The sequence below is a fragment of the Pelodiscus sinensis genome, chromosome 1, assembly GCF_052426305.1.
Source record: "Pelodiscus sinensis isolate ZL-2025 chromosome 1, ASM5242630v1, whole genome shotgun sequence".
In the NCBI taxonomy this organism is placed as follows: domain Eukaryota; kingdom Metazoa; phylum Chordata; order Testudines; family Trionychidae; genus Pelodiscus; species Pelodiscus sinensis.
The window spans coordinates 67449449-67471130 of NC_143052.1; the positions used below are offsets into that span (position 1 = coordinate 67449449).

General features: G+C 43.8%; 1 protein-coding gene across 1 annotated transcript; it reads left to right on the plus strand.

The window, feature by feature from the left end:
- The first annotated feature begins 1437 nt into the window (after positions 1-1437).
- Positions 1438-20314, plus strand: RAB21 (RAB21, member RAS oncogene family). The gene is made up of 7 exons (XM_075931903.2): positions 1438-1786; positions 11683-11742; positions 11989-12096; positions 14644-14707; positions 15865-15919; positions 17328-17416; positions 18855-20314. The coding sequence occupies exons 1-7, from the start codon at positions 1637-1639 to the stop codon at positions 18992-18994; spliced, it is 666 nt and encodes a 221-aa protein (XP_075788018.1). The 5' UTR covers positions 1438-1636; the 3' UTR covers positions 18995-20314.
- Positions 20315-21682: the final 1368 nt, after the last annotated feature.

The following is a 21682-nucleotide window of genomic DNA, read 5'->3' on the forward strand; positions in this document are numbered from 1 at the left end:
AATAATAAGCTGCAAAAGTAAAGAGTAATGTGTGCTAACCTAAGGAGAGGGGGCTCATGATCAATATTTTTCCCCGGGCACAGAAACACCTAGTACGGCACTGGCCCTAGGTAATAGCATTCTCATTAGGAAGATTCTGATATGTTCCGTGCAGGTTCGGGGGCGGTGAGGAAGTGGTATTTGCTACTCAGTTTTCCTGGGTTCATCAGTAATCTCTCTGGAGTCCAGGGAGATTACTGGTGAACCCAGGAAGCTGAATAGCACATACCCCTTCTCAAGCCACCCTAGAACCTACGTGGGGCATAACAAAGCAAAAACCTGCCCCCCAGGCTCCGTATCTGGGGGTCTGGTGGCTGTGACAGTGCCAGGGAAGCAGATATTATGCCTGCTGCCTGCCAATCGTGCTGGCTGTAACCAAAGCTCTTGGAAGCCAAAGTAGAGCTGTGAAGTTGAGTAAAGGCTGCTGGGATTAGAGAAACTGAACCAGGCCAGTCTAAGCACACAGACATTCAATATCTGACCTGCGTGCTGCTTGCTGACTATGAGCCTCCCAGGATGGGAGCTACAGTGGTAAGGCACTGTAAGACATAGGGTTATAGGGTATGTGAACTTGGGGATAGCAAGTGATGGAGAGGAGGAGAATAGAGAGGAAGGGGCAGGGCTTCGAGGAAGGGGTGGGGCATCAAGGAAGGGGCAGGGCAGTAGATTTTGGCCTGTTCTGTCATTTAAAAAGCGATCTTGGGTGTATAAAGGTTGGAGACCACTGATGTAGATGGTATCAGGAGCTTTCATGGGCACAACCCACTTCTTCAGATGACTAGAGTATCAGACGTCCAGATCTGAGAATAAATAAGGGGTGTGTGTCATTAGTTGGCCATTGCCCAAATGACGACACCTTTCAGAGCCAAGCTGTAACACTAGTGTGTAGGAGTGCCTGGCTGGCCAGGCCAGCTGAGGCTCACTGTGGGATACCTGGGTGAGTTTTGTCCATGGGATGTTTTGCTGTCACCCTGATGCCTCCTGCCCCCTCTTCCTATCCTGCCCTTCCCCTTCCTTATACAGAGCCATTCCAGCCCTGCCCAGTGGCTGCTTCTCACCACACAAGCCTGGGACCCGAGCAGGCGCTGCCTATGGCTCGGGGCCAGCCACAACAGCCTCAGCTGAGGAAGTGGGTCTGGCCCACGAAAGCTCATCATCTAATAAACCATCTTGTTAGTCTTTAAAGTGCTACATTGTCCTGCATTTTGCTTCAGCTGATCAGACTCCTCTCCCCTCCCCCCCCCCCCCATTCTATCATCTGATCTATCCCCGCCCCTTAGGAAGCTCAATAGGCCCCGCCCCCGCTCCTTCTCACCCCACCCCATCCCGGGGCTCTGGGCGTGGCCTCGGCATCCTCAGCGTCGGCCCTTCCCGTTGGCTGCCGCACGTCGCGTGACCGAGCGGGGCGTGACGTAGGAGGAAGAAGACGCCATTAGAGAGAGCGGGTCCAGCGGCCGTGACAAGTGCTGAGGTCCCCGCGGCTTCCGTCCCGAACTCTCCTCGCGGCTGCCCCCTCGGTCCCTGCGCCCCCGGGCTCGCTGTCCGGCTGCGCCGCTGATGTGAGGCCGCGGCCCGGCGAGCGGGCGGTTCGCTGCGGATGGCGGCGGCGGGTTCCGGCGCGGGGGGAGGCGGCCGGAGCTTCTCTTTCAAGGTGGTGCTGCTCGGGGAGGGCTGCGTGGGGAAAACCTCCCTGGTGCTGCGCTACTGCGAGAACAAGTTCAACGACAAGCACATCACCACCCTGCAGGTGCGCTGGGGGGGGCGGGGGGAGCGCGGCGCGGGATGGGGGGGGGGGGGGGAGCGCGGCGCGGGATGGGGGGGGGCGGCCTGGCTGTTGCGTTTTCTGGTCCCGGGGCGCTCTCGAGGAGACGCCCGTTCCGTGCTGGCCCCAGTCTGTGTCTCCGCTCGCTTCTGCCGCCTGAGTGTTGCTAGGCTGGCTCCGCCACTTCGTGATACTATCGCTGCTGCTGAGTCTAGCCTGGTACCATGTGGAGCATGACGTATGCGTCCTAAGTCTCTTCTCCCTCTTCCTACTTAGTTAATTGGCAGCGGGGCGGGGGTGTTTTGAAGGCTGCTTTCAGGCTTCAGGGGCTGCTGTAGTTCCACTTCTATCCCAAATGTTGGGATTTTAAAACTTCATCTCTCTTCTCTGACTTCCATAACCTACTCATTCGGCTCTTGGTTTTCTGCATGTGGGCCTCTGCAATTTTGGTAGGGGGACACGTGCTCGGAAAGAGTTAGTTCCTTCTCCCCAACGGGGGTGACTTCTAAGTCTTCTGTGCAAGTTACAGCTTGAATTGCTGTGGCTAATGTTCTAAGTGGAAATTAAGCTGCTAAGTATTAAGGAAGGCTAGCATCTTCAAAGAAATTGTGTGCCTTCAGATGTTGTCTTCTGGCTTTTTAAAAAGTCAACATATACCAAAAATTATTGCGGTTTAAATGCGAACAAATACAAAGCAGGGAAAATTTAGCCAAAACTAGCTTAAGTGTCACATTGTAGAAAGGGTAACATCTAAATTCATGCAAGTTACTTAGTGTAATTGTTCTTGACAGCTAAAATGCTTGAATAAATCTGTCTAACCAAATTATTGGTCACTGATAAGGAAACCAGCCACTGGGAACTGCCTCTGCTAAGATTGTGGGTGTGTGCAATTTCCAAAGTTATCTCCAAACAACCTATAGGGTGGGCAGGGGGACAATGCAAAGAAGGAGGAGTTATGGTACAGAGATGCACATGGCACAAGCAGCTGGCTGCTTTGAGTGGGATGTGGCAGGCAAGGAGGCTGCCTGAGGGTCCCACTCGGCTGAGAGAGAGCTCCTAGGGTAGGCTCATCATGCTCAGATCCACATCTGGCCCCCCACCCCTTTCTCCCTCCCCCCCAACTCCCTGACCTAGGTCACAACCCAACCCTTCCATACCACCTCCTCCTGCACTCCTGTCCTTGATCACAACTCCCTCCCAGGTCCCCCACCCCTCCTGCACTCACTACCATGAACTTCTTTCTGCACCCAACCTCCATCCCAGATCTTGTACCTCCTCCATTAATATAGAATGTGAGCCTTGACCACTTTCCAAATTTTTGGAGTGCGTGTGCGAGCCCTTCCCTCCCCCATAAAAAATTATCCACTACTGTCCTAGACCCTGGATTGTAGCCTGAGACTGGAGATCTGCACAGCAATAAAACAGCTCTATAAGCCTTAATTGCTTAAAAGTCTGCATTTGCTTTCTAGTTTGTCTTCTGTGAACCACAGTTCCCACATGAAAGGGGATGGAGGTCTACCCTTGTTTCATTTTTGTATATCCAAGAGCTGTCTTTGTTGAGGTGTAACTTTGCTAGACTTACCAAAAATTGGAAGAGTTATTGTTACAATAATCTCTCTCAAACAGTTCCGTTGGGCCACTTAGGACTAAATCAAGACTTGCCTTTCCCCATGTGGGTTTCAGAACTAGATGCTCCAAGAAGTGGTCATCAGTGGTGCCTAGAAACTTATCTGGACATCCTGTACTGAGGTGACAGGTCCAGAAACATGCCACTTTTAGTCCATCCTGCTACATAACCTCTCTCCAGTGCTCGTGGTTCTTCTCTCTTCCCACAAGTTGTAAAAATGTTAGGCTTCAGGGTCAGTTGCTGTAGGAATACTTCATATTTCCAAGCAACTTTGCTTTCTGGAGTTGTTTTCCTGTATCCTATTTTAAAGTGTTCTCTACGATCCTATATTGTCATGCATGTAGATTAAACTAAGAGGTCTTGCATTTTCTGGCTTGTGTGTACACTACTTGTATGGTAATATCAGGGGTTCCTTATCCTTCATTCTACCCCACAAACTCCTTGTATTTTACCCTTGCATCCTCTTACTTGGGAATGACCTGCAACTCCCTCCAATTGTGCTTACTGTGTCTCTATTTTCTCACCTCCCATTCTGGCACTTCCCATATGTGAGAATAGGAGGAGCTCTGCCCCTTTCCTCCCTCCCCAGCCACGGGTGTCCCCCCCCCCCTCCCCCCACTCGTTTTGTGCTTTCATCCCTCTACCTCTTCTGGGAACTGTGTATATGCTTGCATATCACTAGTCTTGGTCCTCCCCACCTCTGCTACTATAGGAATGACTGAGTAGGTTGCACTGGTGGGGGGAGTGGCACTGTGTGAGGGTCAAATATAACTTTGTTAAATAAATCAAACTGTCCAGAGTCTCTAGGAATAGAAATCCCATGCTTAAAAAATATTTATATAATAGAAGGAATATTCCACTGACTAGGATGGTAATTGTGGGATGTTTAGGAAGACCAGAGAAGCTACAGAAAAAGAAAATCCAGTAATTAAAAATGTCAGGTATATACATATCAACTGGGGATCTGTCTGCTTAAGACAGGATGCCAAGAAAATTTCTAGACACCATTAATGACTGCTTTTTGGGGCAGCGAGTCCTGGAAGTTGCAAGAGGAGGAAAGTCTGTGCACAGGATCTGGTTGAAGAGATGACTAACTGAATTCTTCAATAAGAGCAACCATAATGCATATAAACTTGACATCCTTGTGTCCAAAAATACTAGAACTCTTCCAGTGCCTTTTTAACTTCAAAAAGGAGCTATGCAAAAATGAAGAGGCTAGCTAAATGGAAACTAAAATCACTAATTGAGAGAAGGAGATTCTTGCAAGCTGCATGGAAGCACTGAATCTCTATATAGTGTTTTTAAAACCTATATATTCCAGATAAAAACCCACTATTGTGGCTAAATAGTGAAGTAAAAGGTATGTTAGAGTAGAAAAGCATCATTTATAATTGGAAGTTGTATACTACTGAAGAAAACAAGAGAACACTGGTAAGTCAGTGTTTTTTTGGGGGGGCGGTGTTTTTGTTTAAATTGGACAGGCACAAAAATTTTGAAGAGGAACTAACAAAAGACTAAGCACATTGGAAGCTGGCTAAACAGTGGGCTGCTGGACAATCCAGGTGCTAAGGGAACACTCAAAGTCAAGGCTGTTGTGGAGAAGCTAAATAACTTTTTTACATCAATCCTCACTGCAAAAGATGTGAGGGGAGTTGCCTGCACCTGAGCTGCTGTGTGTGGTGGGTTTTTTTTTTTAGGTGACAATTCTGGGTGATTCTAGTTGGGTAATAGAAGGAATTTGGAAACAAACATAGATTCTCCAGCACCAGAGGGTATTGACCAAGACTTCTGAAGGAACTACAGTACAAAACTGCAGAAATAACTATGACATTTACTATGAAATCAGCCACTTACTTGATAGATAGGCTTCACATTAGAAAACACCCTAACCTCAGTACCAGGTAAACTTGGTTTAAATTAGAATAAATAACAGAATTATCAGACACACAAACTGACACTATGTTGAAGAGTCAATCTAACTTCCATGGGGGGGGGGGGGAATATCAGGTTGTTGTTTTTTTTTTTAAGGGGAGTCAACAAACATGTGTAAGTGATTCCAGTGAATATAGTGTACTTGAATCCTCAGCTGTTGACTATGTACCTCACAAAAGGCTGTAAAGCAAATTAACAAGTCATGGAATAAGAGGGAAGGTTCTCTAAATGATCAGTAACTGTTTGATTTTTTTGGGGGGGGGGAGGAGAGGGGGACAACAGCCACTCTTTAAACAGTGTAGATGGATAGATAGCAGGATCCGTCCTAGGACCAGTGCTATTCAGTATAATCAAATGATTTAAAAAAAGGCGTAAATAGTGATGTGGCAAAACTTGTAGATAATCAGTTACTCGCGACCAAAGCAGACTGGAGAGTTAAGGGGTCTCTCAAAACTGGGCAACAAAATGGATGATGAAAATCAATAATAAATGCACAGTGGAAAACAAGGTGTGACTAGTCAGCTAGCCAATAAGCAAATATTTCAGTCGACTACTCGCTTCACCTTCCCTTGCTGTCTCTATCAGAAGCATCGAGAGGGACCATTGGAGCCATTCTAGCATGCAGGAAGATGCTGAGGCATTACCTTTGTCCAGAAATGCCCTCATTGAGGTGGCCAACTAGCACTGCTCCTAGAATTGGCTCCTTCCCTACTGTTAAAAGATGGGCAGTGACCACTGTGTGTATACAAGTTTCTTAATCTTACTTAGTGTTTCCCAGATGAAATGTAATTCAGCCTTTATAAGTTAGCCAATATGAACTAATCATTAAGTTTAGCTTATTGCAATATTCTTCTTATAACTAAAATCCTCAAACTTGTTTGATATGTTACTTGGGATGAGCAGAAAACATGTCATGTGAGTCACATAGTATTTCAGGGCTATACATGATCACTCAATGGCACAATGTAGTCTTTCTTTGTCATCAAGCAAAACTCTATGTTCTTATACTAGGAAAAGGAATTTTTCCACTGTAAACTACAGGGAGAATCCATGTAGGCAAAAATCTATTTTAGGTGAAACTTCTAGGTCTTGGGGGTTAGGCTGGTGCTAGTAAACATAGGTATGTCAGATCTGGGTAAAATAATGGCCCGCAAAGCCATAGGATCCCGCCCACATATGCTGCAGGGAGCCCCAGGCAGGCTCTCCGTTTTCCTCGCCGCACCCACATGCTGCTCAAACATGGCTGTGGGGTGGTTTTTTTTTTCTTTAAAAACCGAGTCAGGAGGGAGGAAGCTTTAGGAGCTGCTCCCGCCTCTAGCACAATCCAATTGGCTAGTTTCTGGCCAGAAACTGGTCAATGGGAACTGCCTGTTTCAGTAACAGGCAGTCATGAAGCACAAGGGGCTCCAGAGCACACAGCTGCAGCCTAGGCAGGGAGGCTGATTCAGGAACTGCTGTTGGCTGGTAAGTCTCCTGGCAGAACCTACCTCTGGCACCCCAGTCCCTCCCTTTCCCCAATGCTCTTCCCCTACTCCACATACCCAAATCCATTGCCCTCTCCCCTTGCAGATCTGGCACCCCAATCCCTGCCCCAGATCAGTCCCCTCCTGCCCTAGCTCGAAACTCAGACCCCTGCACCCACCCCAATTCCCTGCCCTACGTCACAATCCAACCCCCTCCATCCCAGTTTAGTGCTCCAGGTCACAACTGCCTCCTTCACCCAAACTCCTTCCCTTTACCCCAAGCTGCCTTCTGCACCCAGCCTTCATCCCAGACCCCACACCTTCTCCATTAATATAATGGAAGAGTGTGGCCCTCAACCACTCTGCAAATTCTTGGAGTGGCCTTCTGTCAGAAATTATTGCCCACCCCGGTGTAGGTACTAATTCATTCATTCAGCCATATTTGATTTCAAGTTGCATCTTAAACAGCTTAGTGATGTGTGTCTGTTGCTGAAATGTTTAACTGGTTCCACTGGAATAATGGCTTGCAGTGCTGTCTGCCTCCTGGAGGTGATATGATAAAGCAGTGTTTCTCAGTCAGTGATACGCATACCCTTAGGGGTATGCAGGAGAAGTTGGGGGGGGGGGGGTAAATAACAAGCGAAATCTGGCAAAAAATGTCTGGGATTTTGCCCTGCAAAGAGGATCAGGGAGGGGGCAGCGGTACGTACCTGTCAGATTGAATGTTCAGAGCCATGTGCCCAGATATTAACCAACTCTGTGCATGCCCCCCCAGCGCTGGTGGGAAAAGCGCATGGCTGCAGCGTCGGTGGCTCCAGTGAGACCCAGGGCAGTTACATGTTTGGGTGGGGGGAGGGGGAGAGAAAGATCTCCTAGTTCGTTTCCTCTCCGGCAGCTTCCTTATGGGGCTCCAGCAGGGAGGGTGGCTGAACCTGGAGATGTGCATTACCTTCCACCCCCATCAGCAGCTCAGTACAATGCATCCCCATTGCCCCTTCCCCATGGTGCTACGAAGCGGCACAATAAGCTTTGCTCCAAAGGATACCCCCTTCATCAGTGGTGTAGTGAGGGGGGGAGCAGGGAGGCATTTGTCACTGGGCACCACGATAGGGGGGTGCTGGGCTGGGCTGGGAGTTCACAGCCCTACACAGTGAGCCCTGTGCTGGCAGATGACTTGCTCCTTGTAGTCAAGCCACCGAGGCAGGGCTTCAACTGTAGGGTTACCATACCTCCAGTGCCTGGGTCAAGGGGAGGAGCATTGGGTTAGAGTATAGGGGATGAGGGTGCCTGGCTCTGGGGAAAGGGTGGGTGCATTGGGGGTACTTTTTTAAAGGGGGTACTTTATAAAAAAGTTGAGACACTGATAAACAGTTGTCTGAAATACTTCTGTCTTAGGAATTATTTCTCAAATATAAAGTAAATATATGGCATGCAACTGAGTTCAGATGAAAAGGGGCTAATACAGTTTTAAGTAATGCAACCACCTGATCCTGGGTTGCTCTGAGGGGCTAGAGTAGCCCTGATGTAATTAAAGTAGCCTTGGGAATTTGTTTTAAGTTATGACAGCCTCCCTAGATTGTCATATAGGTTGCTTGCAATTCCAGTGCGACACAGTGACCCATCACCCCACCCCCAGTATTCCTCCTACATCAGAGCTTGAGGGTGTCCTCAGAGAATACTTTTTTGACTACTGGGACTACTCTACAGTCATTTCTTTTAATGCAGTTTAGGCCCTTACCCAATATAACAGGGCTGTCATAGGGATGGAATTTAATGTCTGAATGTGTCCATAGATGGAAGACTACTCTTAACAGTTGTAGGAGATTAATGAGTTAAGCATTACTGAAATTAATGTAAATCACAGGTTGAGAAAGCATTCACTGGAGATCAAAGGCTTGTAATACCAGAAAAGACTGAAGTCCTAAGATATCACAAGATTCAATGCATCTGTAGTAGTTTGCAATTTATTTCAGAGATGCTTGATTATGTGGAACTTCTGCTCTCATATTTTGGAAACTCCACCCAAAAAGTTGCCATAGAAACTAAAAATACATGACACCAAATTAAAACACATGATTGAGACTAATTAACCTTTACTTTCTGTATTCCATAAAGCTACAAAGAGTGAAGTGAATAAGGATGTGTTATCTTCCAAGATATACTCTATAATTCTTAAACTGCAGCTGTTAAATGGGGCAGAACTGAAGAGATTGCTTGCAACTAGAAATCTAACAGGCTAATGTTTGTTTTTTTCCTTAATCATGAATAAAATGCAATAGTGTGTGCATTCTAAGTGTACTTTTACACTGACTATTCAAGCATACTTACAGCCATGAATGCTAGAACTGAGTGACTTGAACATTGCTTGAAAAATTTATTTAAACACTGATAACCCAAAAATGAAGCCTGCTATTAAAAGGGAATAGTCTATTAGGGATATTAATTTTCAAGTAATTGACTAATAGAATAGTTGATGCATTTTGCATTGACTAGTGGATAGGGCGCATCCGTCTTTGAAGTGTAGCAACCTTTGAAGGTGTCAGGCTCCTAGCAGCATTTCAAAGTGGCAGCACCATGTGGATCCCATGTTCTGTGCAGCACTACCACTTTGAAATGCTGCCTGGGGACACCTTAGCTGGCCCTGGGCTGCACCCAGCCTTTCAAAGCAGCAGTGCTGCTTGGGATCTGGCCCCAGGCTTCACATGGCACTGCTGCTTTGAAGTACCCACTCCTCTTTCTATACCCCCCACCCTACCCCTCTTGCTGCCTCTTTCTGATAAAGGCAGCAAGGGGGGGGGAGGGCAGAGTGACTAGTGGACTAGCCTGTCAACAAGCCAATAAGCATTTGCTTATCGGATAGTTGACTAGCTGTTCACATCTATTACCTATGATGCATAACTCCTTAAACCATATGAACAACTTAAGTGAGTAAAATTTATGATTGTGTTGTAACTATCAGGGGAGCCAGCTTAAAAGCCAGTTCCCCACAGCAGTGTCCCCACAATGTGGGGTTGTTTTGGGTGGGAGCAAGTGAGGCAGACCCACAGCAGCTGTGGAGCCTCTTACTAAATTTAAACTGCAGATCCACGTGAGGGTAGCATGTGCTCCCATCAACTAATCTAGTCAGTGGAAACTCCATCAGCTACCCAATTACCTAATTAACCACTACTTAACATCCCTATTTGTAACTTCAGCATATTATCTAATCAAATATAACTTTGGGGAAAATCTTCTAATTGTTGATTGGTAGCCAAGACTTCATTTGACCATCAAAGAATATACACCTGTCCCTATTTTTGGGGGGGGAGGGGAGATGGAAGTTACTTGACACTATGTAAATATTTGCTTCTGTGTCAACACTTCTACTTCTGAATTCTTGGACTATTCAGACTTAGGGACAAAAACTAGCTTTAATACAGACTTAATGTCTTTTCTGCTGGTCTGAGAGAGAACTAGAACCAAGACTAATAAATTACTGCAAATTCAAAACAAACCTGAAGAATATTCATCTGGCTTTGAAATCTAAATCTGACCAGACAGATATCAGTGATCTAGTTTTTGCTGTGGTTATCTGCAGATGTGGTATAGAAAATAGTGTAGTATAGTCTCAGTAGGCATGATGAGATTATTTCACTTGGCTACAGTCTGGAGCGTTGGTATTTTAACCATATGAATTTGTTGCTATAGTTTGAATTTGGATTTTATAGCTTTTCAGAGATAGAAGCTGCCGCTGATGGGAGGCTTCTTTCTGATCTCTTGCCTACAAATCTTATTTCAAGCAGAATGACTAGTTTATTTTACATTGGCAGTTGCAACATAGTATTTATCTTTTGCAAAGCCTCAAACTGATCCCCCTCAAAGTAAGGTTTCAGTCACTATGGTTGTGAAGGCCACTGACATTGAACTTGTCATGACTTCGGCTCTTAATTCTTTTAACTAGGCTACATCTATCCCGGGCTTAGTTATTTTTGGTATGTTGCATGGGGGCAGGGGAAGAGGGATATTAAATAACTTTTGGCTTGAACCCTAGGAGTTTAGTTGTACCATGATGCACAGAGTACTGTGAAGAGAGGGATATTCCCATGAAGGATCCTTGAAAGTCCTTGTTTGCTTCTGATACTAGCTAATAGTCCTACTAATTTAGGCTGATGTATTTTGATGCTCGAATCTTAAATTTGTCCATAACATTGGTCTTAACCAATAAGTAACCTCTTTTTATCCACACACAGAATCAATTTTGTAGTCTGCACCAAGGCATGTATGTATGTGCACCATCAGAAGAAAAATGTGCTACTGGGTGGTGGTCTATTAATCATCTGGGAGGCATTTGAATTTCTTTTGGACAGTGCCCCAAGCACTCAGTTTACAGGGAACATTGAAGATGTAACTGCTTGTTCTCAAACAATTAGATCTTGATTAATTTTTACAGAATTGGCTTGGGATGCCAGATAACTTGTAACATAATAATGGGGATTTTTTTCTGAATTTATTCTTACCTGTCTGCATTTCAGACTAGGACTTACAATTCAGATGCTGCCAAAATGGTGAGGTGACATTGATGTGTATATACACTTCCTCTAGACTTGTCTGGAGATGCTCTGAAAGTGTGGTTTCTTGGATCTAGGCTAATCCCAAATTCTGTATTACACTGTTTTGGCCTGCATCACTGCCACACATCTCCTGACCGATACCTTTGGTTTTATTAATGGTGGTTGCAACAGATTTTGCTATGGGTTTTTTTTAAGTGGTAAAGAGTATCAAATTAATGCCCAGTAACTCTCTGGATTAGTCATGAATGTGTAAAAATCCAAAAGACTCTTCCCTCTAAACTGTCATAAATATTTTAATTTCTGTTCTAGGCATCTTTTCTAACAAAAAAGCTAAACATTGGAGGAAAAAGAGTGAATCTTGCAATATGGGTATGTTTATCTGCCTCTTAAGCTTTTGTTCACTCATAATGTTGACTTGAATGTTAAAGTTTATAAAGCAAAGTCTTGTGCTTAAAATACTATGCACAAATAGAATCTCAAATGTGTATTCATTTTGGTGTAATCCTTGGTAAAAATTCAGTCTTCCATTTAATGAAGAGTGAAACTAGAAATTTCTGTGAGTATTGTCATCAATTCTGTCTTAATGAATGTAACAAGTGTGTCTTCCACCTGCAGGATACAGCAGGTCAAGAAAGATTCCATGCTCTGGGTCCAATTTACTACAGAGATTCTAATGGAGCTATTTTAGTGTATGACATAACAGATGAAGACTCTTTCCAGAAGGTACCATGACAGATTCATCCATCTTCCCCACAAGTAAACAGGTTCCAAAGCTTCCCTACAGCATGAGTGTGCAACTTGAAGGTTTTCATTTCATCAGTAACTAAACATGTAGTTTCTAATCTAGCTAATGACTACTTTATAAACTTAGTTTGAAATTGACTGCACTGCTGTTCAACTTTAAATCTTCAGTTTTTCTATTCTAGTAGAAAATGCATCCTAAATTTGTTCAGATTTGAAGTTGGAACTCTTGTTTGTTCCTGGTAAAATTTAAGATTAATGCTGTTTGTGGTAGTGTTGTTAGAATTGAACTGCTTATATTCTGAAGTAATTGGGTCAAGTCCATTCGAAACACTGTGCTTGTAGATATTGGTCCATCACTACATGAGACTTCTATATGGCTTATAATAATTAGTATTATATGTGCCTATTGCATATATCTGTTAAAAACCTAGCCTGCTACAACATGCCTTGCTTGTGGAATACTCTACTTCCAGAAATATTTTTTTGATGCTATACCATAGCTTTCAAGTTCTTATACTAAAGAGACTTTTTCCAAGGACAATGTGCCCCTTAATTACTTCAACCATCTAACAGTAAGTAGAGGCAAGATTGTAGTTTGTTTCTATTTAGAGCTGCAGAGAGATTCCAGAGTTCAGTCCATAGATTTAAGTGGTCTACTTCAGAATCTTACCAATTAATATTCTGACTTTCATTTTTAATAGTTTTTTTTCATGAATTGAGAAACTTTGTTTAAAGGGGTTTTTGCACTTCTGTATGATGGGTGCTGATTTTATTTGACTTCCTTTCAGTTAACTCCCTCCATTAATTAACCATAATGAAATAGAAATTCATAAGCTTATACATCAGTGGCTGCTAAAGTTTTTGGCCCATGCCCTGCCTGGCTCAGTGCAAACCTTTCTGTGGCCCACCATCTTGCTAGTGCTGCAGCGAGGGATAATGTATTAATTCAACCAGTAAGAAAGGAAATATTAATTTAAATTAAACCAATTAAGCACTTAAACCAACATGAGAGAGTTAACCAAACTTCATTATAAATGAAGTAAAACAGTTCCTGGTGTCTTGTCTTAATTTATGGCAGGGGAACCTTTTTTGGGTTGGGCCACTGACACCCAGAAAAATCGGGGGAGCCCACACAATGAGAAGCAAAAAACAAACTCTCCCAAAATCCCCAACCCTCTATGTAGTCCCCCATCTGAGACACTTCACTCCTCTGTCATTCCAGCCCCATGGGGAGAGGGGAAGGGAGGACTGAGGTTCAGGGCTTTCCATAGGCCAGATTACTAATGCTGAAACCCCAGAAGAGTTAGATATGGGGCTGGGACAGAAAAGAGGAGTTCAGTATGGGGGACAAGGCTGCCAGCAAGAGTGATGGGTTTGCAGGATCTGGGCAAGAGGTGATACGCAGGAGAGGAGTGAGGGTGCAAGGTCTGGATGGGAGGTAGGGTGCAGGAGCAGGCTGGGAGTCGGGTGTCTGGCTGGGGGGAGGGGGCAAGCGCAAGGGAAGGTACATTGTGTGTGGTTGGGGGGTGGGGGGGAGAGAATAGTGCAGAACAAGGGAGGATGCAAGAGTGGGCTAGGGGTGGAAAGGGTGCCTGGCTAGGGGGAGGAGACAAGTAGGTGTCGAGCTAGGGGAAGGTTGCAGGAGCAGGCTGGAAGTGCAGGGCCTCACAGGGGTGTGTATGTGATGGGGCTGGGAGTGCCGGGGTCTGTGGATGGGTGGGGGAGCACTTACTTGCCTTTGAGCCTTGTGCCAGTCCAGGCATAACCTCCTGCTGCTCCCATTGGTCAGATTCTTGCAAATAGGAGCTGCAAGGAAAGCCTCCAAGCAGCATGCCAACATGCTGTGGTTGCAGGTGGGGGAAGGCTTCTTCCTCATGAGCTAGATCACTCAGCAAGGCTTGAGTCTCTCCCTACTACCCCCAAAGCCAATTCTGGTGCTCCAACTGCCTGGGGGGGTGGGGGGACAGGGAAGGGTAGGGCTGGAGTGCCAGTGCTTGCTCCCTGCTGTGGAGGGGGAAGAGCAGGGCTTGGCTCACGCTGCAGACCACCTAGGAAATGGCTGCAGATTACTAGTGGGCTGCAGACCACATCTTGAGAATGACTGCCATAAAAATACTTGTGGTAGGGATGTGACAGGGTGATGCCCTGCAGGCAGGGCTGAGAACCAGCAGGGCTCGAACCAATTCCAGCTAGGCTGGAGCAGTTGCTGGTCCAGATTTCACTTGAGTCCGTTAAATGTTATGTCAGCCTAATGTTTAATGAGTTAACTGCAAGTTAGATATAAAATTATCTGCACACAAAGGTCTGAATACAGGCATCAAAAGCTTCTGATGCAAGTGTTCTAAAAATAGTCAAATTACCATTGGCATGTGTGATCTTAAAGCAAACAATTGGCAAAATTAACATGGCTCGTATTAAATAGATATGTCTTAGTAGCCTTAAAGTTGAATAGTTGGATCCATGAGCTTCAAGTGTTTAATCTATGTTGCTTAAAATGACTCCTATCTAACTCTAATTTGTATGCAGGTTAAAAACTGGGTCAAGGAATTAAGGAAAATGTTGGGAAACGAAATCTGTTTATGTATAGTTGGTAAGGCCATTTTATTTTTAACACTGTTCTGAGTGGCTGAGATGTGTGCTGGTTAAATAATTGCAATTTTACAGTAACGTAAACATTGCCCTCTTTCTGTGATGGTGGAATATACTCCTATAGAACAGATCAGCCTCCTTACAAATGTGAACTCAAGTGTATGCATTAATATCTCTTACGAGTTGAGGTAAGATTTGGTGTGAAAAGAGGCATTAACTTGAGCTTCCTCAGTATGTATTAAGGCTAAGGTCCATAAATAGATTTGGGTGTTTAACACTGACAGCTGGTGCCTAATGTTTACCCCAAACGTCTGGAGGTGGTGGTGCTGGTGGCTAGAGTACTTGTCTACAAGGTGATTGGGCTAGAGAGAATGGCAATGGATGTGTAGTCTGGTGATCAAGATGCCCATCTGAGAGGTGGGAGACCCAGAATTCAGTCCTCCAGCTCCGCTTACCTTCATTATATCCACAATGGTACAGTTTCAACAGACTTCATCCTTTTCTCCCAATGACTGAGCGATAGGACATTCGCATGCAAGCACTCTTCTGAAGGCTGGGAGGACCCTCCCCACTTAATTTCCTTTGCTGCTTAGTGACAATATTATATTTGGTCTCCTCTCTCTCAGGTGAGTGCTATGACTCTTAGCCCAGTAGTCAGAGGACATCACCACCACCTCTGGTCACACCTTGATCCAGGAGGCAGCTTCTGAGCATGTCTCCTGGATTAAGCCCTGCATGAGAGAGGCAGGTGAATGCTTTTTCCCACTTTATGGACACAGGTGTCCAAATGCCTAGAGAGGCTGCAGTATACATGACCAAAGGTAGGAAAAGTGGCATAATGAAGACTCTTCTACCCTGAACATTTATGTACTTAACTTATTGGATGCCTACAGCATTTGGCAGGAGTTCCGTGGCTCACAATGTAGCCTAAAATTGGGATTTAGGGGTGTCAGTACTTAGTATTTAGGTAGACGGAGGGAAGTATGTTAAAATATCTTTAACACTTACAGTGTAAAACATTTTAACGACACCAGCTTGATATAAGATTGTTTGAAGGTAGTGTGTGGAAAGTGATAGATCCAGGATCTCTAGATTTCTTCTTTAGGCTGTTTTATACGCAAACTGCAAAGATGTAAACACTGATGTCTTGTCTGACAGGTAACAAAATAGACTTGGAAAAAGAGAGGCATGTTTCAGTTCAAGAAGCAGAAACGTAAGTGTTAAACTTTAATTGTACAACTTCAAATTGGTTAAAGGCATTAGTTATGGCAGAATTGATTTATCACAAGACTAAAGGTATGTCTACACTAAAGTGTTTTTTGGAAAAACATCTATTTTTTTTTTTCCAGAAACTTCATTTATATCCATACTGCAATCACATCCTCTCGAAAGAACAGAAGGGTTTTTCCAGCAGTGGTAATCCTTGTAGAACAAGGAAGAAACCCTTTTTTCTCCTCTCCCCCCCCCCCCCCCCCCAAAATCTTTCAGAAAAAGGCATGTGTGGACAGGGAAGAGGGAATTCTCCCCCCCCTTCTTCCAAAAACACAGGTGCTCTGATGGCCACTCCATCCATAGTAATCAGTTTAAATAGGGAAGTGTCCACACTGAATGGATGCTGTCTTTGGAAAAAGCAGATCACTTTTTTTAATGCACTTTAGCAGTGTGGATGCGCTCTTTCGGAAGCTTTTTCAGAAGCTTTTTCAGATGATCTCTTCCAGAAAAGCTTCTTCCGAAAGAAGCCTGTAGTCTAGACATAGCCTAAAGGAGCAGTAGTGTTTTCAGTGAATAGTGCAGCTTGAGTACCATGACTCTTATATTGTGTGCCAGAATTACTGCTATAGCTACTATTCCTTCCATGTCTTACCATCAAATCCTTTAACGTGTATTACATAACTTACAATATATTCTGTAGTAAAGTTTCCTAAGTGTTTTTTTAATCGTATATTTCCCCTTTTATTGCTTTCTATGACCAGTGTGATTCGGTGATGCTTCTGAATCTAGAGGACTGGAAGGGACCTTGAGAGACCATCTAGTACAGTTCCTTGCACTTGTGGCATGACTAAGAGGTCTCTACAGCCACCTGTCAATGATTGTCGAATCTGCTCTTAAATCTCCCTAGACAATCTAGAAACTCTTCATCAGAGTGGTTGAGCACTAGAATAATGTCCAACCTAAACCTCACTGTAATTTAAGCTCAGTACCTGTCCTATCCTCAAGTTAGGGAGAGCTTGAATTTTTCCATTCTCCTTGCAACAACGTTTTATGTATCTGAACAGCCATATTGGGTCAGAATAAAGGTCCATCTAACCCAGTATCCTGTCCTCCAACAGTGGCCAATACCATGTGCCTCAGAGGAAAAGAACAGAACTGGTCATAGAGTATCCATGCCCTGCCATGCCTGTTACCCATTTTCAGCTTTTTATCTATTGGCTATTTTGCAATGTAGAAGAGTGGCATCAAATTTAAATACAAAGTTTAAGGTGGTCAATATAAAAATCAAGTAGGATATTTGTATTACAAAATATTACATAGGTTTTTAAAAAAGCAGCTTGAAAAGACTGAGTTAATATTTCATGTGGTCTCATAAGTAAAAGCTTTTTCTGTATTTACACTACGTACAGGTATGCAGAATCAGTGGGAGCAAAACACTATCATACTTCAGCCAAACAAAACAAAGGAATTGAAGAACTCTTCCTTGACCTCTGTAAAAGTAGGTATTGTGGTTGGAGTGATAAGATGATGAAAGCTCTCATCAGAATGAAGTCCTCTTTAATAGGCTGGAAGATGGATTTATCAGTTGATCTACTGTGGTTTAATTTAATAAAAATCAGTCTTACAGATGGTCAGTTATGTAAACTAATCTCTTGATGCTAAAGTCATCTTTCATTTGTTGAATGTCTTCAGTCCCTGAGCCAATATTCAAGTGACTGCATGTTTGAATAGACTGAGATTTGGTAGCAAAGAAAAATCAGGCACACTGCCTACACTTATGTGCTTATTGAGTGATTATACATTACAACAGATACAATACACAAAGTGATTTTTTTTGAGATGTTAATTTGTTTGAAGTTCAATCCTCAACTAGACAATAGGGGTTCTGGTGTACAAAGCAAAAATTAAAATCAAGTTCAAGGCTTGTACAGGCTATTTGGAGTACAGGGAAACCCTTGTCATTCGCAGTTGGTGCAGTCCTGCCTCCACTGCAAGTGGTGAAATTCATGAATATTGTGAGGCACAGCTCCTCACAGTGGCTTCTGGCCCTAGGGTAACTCACTGTGGCTCTCAGCACCTTCTCCTCTCCCTACCTTCTCTTCCTCCTCCTTCTCTCCCCCCCCCCTCCCCCCCAATACACAGGTGCATGAATCGTGAAGGTCTCCTATAGAATGGAATTTCAAATACTAAACTACTTTAAACCATTTCCTATTTCAAACTACATCCAGGGTTCCTCCTTCACCCTTTTGTTAAAACTGGTTGATGGGGAAAACACACACCTCCCATTTTTTCCCTCACTGCAGTTCTTATCTTTTAACTCTTCCACTGTTTGCCAGAAACTTGGCTTCAGAACTCTAACTTGAAGTTCTCTATTCAGTTGCTGTCCGGAGTCAACTTGTTTATTGCCTGGCAGCATACAACTTGAACCATATTCCAATCCATATTATTTGGAATGTAGGTACCTTACTCCTTGCATCTATACATTCTCTGAACATATGCCTCTTAAACCTTCAAAGGAGCTAAATTAGGAAGGAAACAGATCTGAAATAATTTAGTAGGCTGCTTTCTTCTTTAACTGTAGAAGTTTCAGCTGAACTTTGTTCCTGTGCACGGGCTCTTGCGCTAGCTAATATGCAAGACTATTTGGGCCTACATGCATGATCTAACTCAACTACTGAAGTCAGAGCTGCTGGGTATTCTGTTTCTGGATCTTGAATATGGTTTAAGATTTTAAATGTAGCAACCTAAATGTTCCGTGGTATCAGCTGGATCACTTGCATGTTGGAAAATTGTTTGCTCCTCTTCTATTGCTAAACATATTCAGGTTGATAACAGCACTGTTAATTGAGATTAAATACTTTGTTGAAGAGTTCAAAGCTTTGACATATTTACAGTTGGAGTGCAGTGTCATCCTGATCTGAGTTTCCATTTTCTAGGAATGATAGAAACTGCTCAGGTGGATGAAAGAGCAAGAGGCAATGGTTCTAGCCAGTCGGGAACTGCAAGACGGGGTGTACAGATCATTGATGATGAGCCACAAACACAGAGCAGTGGAGGGTGCTGTTCTTCTGGATAACTGTATAAAACTGTGGATTATTGCCCTGTCTACATGAAGACTGCCATATTTCAAGTCATGCTTTCTTTACAAATGGAGTAATAGAATTAACAGTATTGAAAAATAATCACTTATAACACTGCAGAGACCTTAAGTGCTAAACTAGTGGAGTCAGACCAGAAAATTGGCATTTTCTACAGAGGTTAACAAAGCAATTACCAATGGCCTTTTTACATATTTTTCTTTAATGAGGAATAATATGCATGTAGAAAAGACCTATTTAAAGGCTTCATTTATATTCTTTTAAATCAGATCATTTATTTAATAACTTATATACATTGTTGGAAGGGTATGCATTTTTGCAGCTGTTTGTATTTTGTGGTAGATTCAACTGTATTACTTCTAAACTGCAAACTGATTTTTTTTTTTAAATTAGCAGATACCTGAACTATTTTTGCAGGGCTTACACAAGCCCATAACTGTCAACTACTTTGATATACTCTCTATTCATTCTGTATACCAAGCTGGTAAAATGCATTGTAAATTACATATTAAATATTTTATCTGCTTTTACAAGTGCAGGTGCAGAAATACCTACATCAGTCTTGTCAGTGAGTAACAGTTGGTGGAAAGATTCAGGCTTTTCATTTTTGTACTTTGCTCATTTCTTCACCCCTTCTTGCAGACTCCTAATAGTGTATTAAGTTACATAGAGGTCTTTAAAAGTCTCTGCCTGGTAAGCAGCAGTATGCTACAGAGCATCTCAGGTGGCACAGAGTGAGTGCAGTTAACCCAGTGGGACTTGAGTTCGTGGTCAACAGTGGAGCACATTGACATCACAAGTCTGCAATTGCTTCATCCTCCCCTTTAGTTTCCCAAGGAAGCCTAAGCTTACAGAAATTAGCCCTTGTCCATGTGGTGACGACTAAATGACGTTTTCAGTTGTATAATACCTTTGCCTATCAGGACAGCATTTTAAACTTCAATGAGCATTAGTTGTTCACTCAAGCTTTGTACTATGAACAAGTATGTGAAATTTCAACTTTCCTGAATTATTTTTTGGTTTGAAGTGGATTATAGTGGAAGATGTAAAGTTTCAAGATGCAGTGTAAACTATAGGAACACTAGAAAGGACTAAATTATATTCCTGTTTTTGCTTCTTTCATAAGGCTTGGTGAAGCCTTCCTTAAAGTTTTGGGCAGAGACTTTTGGAAATATTGTTTAAAAATATCTTCAGAAAAAAACACATGGTGACAAAAGTTAAACTATTGTGCTTTGACTTGTTCTGATTTGTCATGTTTGGGGAAAAAACAGTAAAAGTGGCATCTATGACAAATAGAATATTCTTTGGCCTTTTTTCTGAAGTGCAGAACAAGTATCGCTTAATTACACTTCACACCTTTTTAGTACATGTGCATCTTATACAATACAGATGATAAATCCATCAGTTTTCTTTCATTCTCCTCCTGCACAACAAAATGCTAGAATAAAGTTGAAGTACTTCATGTACAACAGTAGGAACCTAAATTTCCACAACTCAATTTTAGCTACAGTGGGCTTAAATTGACAGATCAATCCAATTAGGTAACATTCCAAATGTGTAAAGGGCTTATCCATCTTAATAAAGACCTAGGGTAGCAAGTTGCTATTTCTTAGCTGATGTGAATGGCTGCGAAAAACAAATCTAGTCAGTCTTATGTTTTGAATTCTCATTGCACTGCAAAAGGAGAGGTGTCTGTCACAACATTTAAGAAGCTTCTAGGGGGAGAGAGGCCTCCCCCAGCACCACTCCTTCTGCTGGGGCCCTACACCCCCCCCCATGGCGGGGGGGGGGGGGAAGAGAAGGAAGCAGTGTGAGTGCATGCATGCCACCATATGAAGGGAAGAGCATGTATCCCAAAGCAGTGGGGAAGGAAAAGGATGCACAGCCCCAATCACTCCTGGGGGGGCAGGGATGGAAGAGGCTGCATGGCCCATGCTTGCCTGCCACTCAGACAGCAGGTAGGGAAGAGGAACCACAACCCAAGCCTCCCTGGCCCCAAGAGCAGCAGGGAGAAAGGAGGCCGTGTGTGCATGCAATACCTCCCCTCCCTTCCCCCCACACCACACACAGGAGGGGAAGAGCACAAGCATGCTCCAGAGCAGCGGGGAGGGAAGAGGATGGACAGCTCCAACCTCCCCTCCTGCCCCTGGAGCAGGCCCTGTGGCCTAAGCTTCCCTGGCTCTGGGAGCAACAGAGAGGAAGGAGGCCAAGTGTGTGCACCATGGGGAGGGGAGGAGGATGCATGTGTGCACCCCACCTCCCCAGAGCAGCAGCGAGGAAAGAGGATGCATGGCTCCAAACTTCTCCTCCCCCTAACCCCACAGGAAAGTAGGGAGGGAAGAGGCTGCATTGCCCAAGCCTCCCCAGCTCCAGGAGCTGTAGGGAGGGAGGGGGAGATCACATGTACATCTACTGTCACATCGGGATGGGTAATGCTAGTATTGGTTAAATGGCCATGGAAGCTAGCTATTCCACGGAATCACATTACTGTGTTGAAATACATGTGGTGTGTGTTATCAATAACTTTCAAAATACTAATTTAACAAATTACATTTTTGATACCTGTACATCTCACTATTCACAGTAGGTGGGAGTAATTTTAGATAACTTTAAAATAGTAACATTTAAGTTCCCTATTTGCTTGCTCTTACTGGGTTTTTTTTATT